Below are 2,110 nucleotides of genomic sequence, written 5' to 3' on the forward strand. Positions count from 1 at the left end.
CTCCTCAGTCCTGGCCCAGCCTCAGCCTCAGGGCTGAGCTTATGTGTGGGTGCTACTGTCTGGGTTGTTCACTGTGATCTGAGAAGAGTAGCAATGCAGGGTCCTTCCTGACATAATTGTTGTCCACCATTAGCTCCGGCATCCTTTACCAGCTCTGTGATGTGACTGAGTTCCACAGTTTTCACAGACCAGGAGGCCCTTCAGCCATGTGATAATTTCATAAATTCAGAATACAAATCTTTTCATTACTAAGTGTAATGAGTGTGTGTCTGTGTCTGTGTGTGTGTGTGTGTGTGTCTGTGTATTTGTGTGTGTGTGTGTGTGTATGTGTATACACTCACATGCTGGTACCAGAACATGATATTAAGGCCTGTGTAACATCCCTTAGCTTCTTTGTCAAGGATATCATTCTAGTACTTGATCCACAGCTTCACTCCTAGGTTTTGGGTGGTTAATAGGAGATATGAGCCTCATAGACTTTTCTGCCCAGGCTGACTTACACCCACAATCCTCAATTCTCTGCCGCTCAGTATCTGGGTTTATAGGCATGTGCCCCTGGGGCCTGGTTCAAGGTGATTTTTAATTCTCTTGTTTCCAGGAATGGCTAAATCTCATTCATCTGGGGCAGGCTTTTATCTTCTCAAGAGTCTGAGCCTTGGGGTCTCATGAGAGACATAACTAATCCTGGCGTCTCCTTTCAGAGCCCCAATCTGGATCTGCGCAGGGCAAGATGATGAGTGGCGTTGGGGGCTTTGTGCTGGGGCTGCTCTTCCTGGGTGCAGGGCTGTTCATCTACTTCAAAAACTCAAAAGGTAAGGAAGTTTCTGGTATCTGAGAATGTTGGTCCACAGAACTTATTTTTTTAGAGAAATGTGACTTCACTGAGGTTAGTTCTAAGGACACCTATGGGTCTGTGTGTAGTTTTGTTTTCTCCTGTGTCCTTAGGTGTCAAAGAAATTCCAAAACTATCACCACAGAATGCATGAGGGTCTCCTTAAGCTTTATGAACAGCATATCATGTGGCCAGGAGCTAGTAGCTCCTACCTGTAATTCTAGCTACTCAGGAAGCTGAGATATGAGGATCGCGGTTTGAAGCCAGCCTGGGCAGAAAAGTCCTCATAATACTCTTATCTCCAATTAACCACTCAAAAAACAGATGTGGCACTGTGGCTCAAGTGGTACAGCACTAGCCTTGAGCATAAAGAGGTTCAAAGACAGTGCCCAGGCCCTGAGTTCAAGCCCCACAACCCACCAAAACAAAAAAAAGAGAATCATGTCATGGTGTCTTCTGAAAGGAGACTTATAAGATGAAAGTTTTAAGCAGGATTTATTTTATTACAACAAGGTTAATGCAGGTAGAATTAGAAAGCAAGAAAAATATTCCCTACTCCCCACGTGCAGGAAGTGATACTTAAAGATTCAAAATAGCAGCTGTTATCTGCCCTGTTCATTCTTTCTGAACTGGGTGATGTGGTCATGTCATGTAGGAGCCCCCAACCAGGCAATGCTTCTCAGTGGCTAAGAGAGATGCTGCTTAGTATTCTAAAATATGGAGCTGTCTCTGGTCCTCCCAGCAACATGGGGAAAATAGGTGAGCTTTAGGGCTTCCCCTCTCTAGTCAAGATTGTCATCTTACTGTATCTACTCATTTACAGAGTTGCTTGATTCTGTTATCTTACCATTCTAACAGAGAGAGCAGATTTAGGTTGCCCCGATGAGCTCTCCTAGTTCTTGTAACATAGCATTTGAATAGATGGAAGTTTAACTGCTTTTTAGTTGCTTCCTGGTTTTAACTTCTGAGTCTGGCCCTGTTTTGATTTATTAAAAATAAGTTAATTTCCCTGTCTCCTCTGTGTCCTCTCCTCCATCTCTCCTGCCTCAGTGGTGTTGGAGAAGTCTCAGGTGGCAGATGTGAGTCTAGGCTGCTGGGTTTGAAGCTAGTTTGGCTTCTGTAGAGTTAATTATCTGTCCTTTTTGTCTCCATTGCAGGAAACTCTGGACTTCAGCCAGCAGGTAATGTTCTCTAATCCTCTCTCAGAGACAGACTTGCTTCTCTCACAACAATGAGACAAGCAGAAGTACTGTGAAAGAACTAGAGGCAAATTTTTTG

General features: G+C 44.1%; 1 protein-coding gene across 4 annotated transcripts in view; it reads left to right on the top strand.

Moving 5' to 3' along the window:
• The window catches only part of LOC105999834 (HLA class II histocompatibility antigen, DR beta 4 chain-like), a 108,616-nt gene that overhangs the window by 80,037 nt on the left and 26,469 nt on the right, over nucleotides 1-2,110 (top strand). For 2 of the 4 annotated variants that reach the window (XM_013034961.1, XM_013034960.1), the window contains exon 5: nucleotides 1,990-2,013. The exons of the other annotated variants lie outside the window; for them this stretch is intronic. In XM_013034961.1, the coding sequence (XP_012890415.1) occupies nucleotides 1,990-2,013 (24 nt within the window). The remainder of the gene's footprint in view (nucleotides 1-1,989; nucleotides 2,014-2,110) is intronic. 4 annotated transcript variants of the gene reach the window in all.

Source organism: Dipodomys ordii, unplaced genomic scaffold, assembly GCF_000151885.1.
Source record: "Dipodomys ordii isolate 6190 unplaced genomic scaffold, Dord_2.0 Scaffold202, whole genome shotgun sequence".
Lineage (NCBI taxonomy): Eukaryota > Metazoa > Chordata > Mammalia > Rodentia > Heteromyidae > Dipodomys > Dipodomys ordii.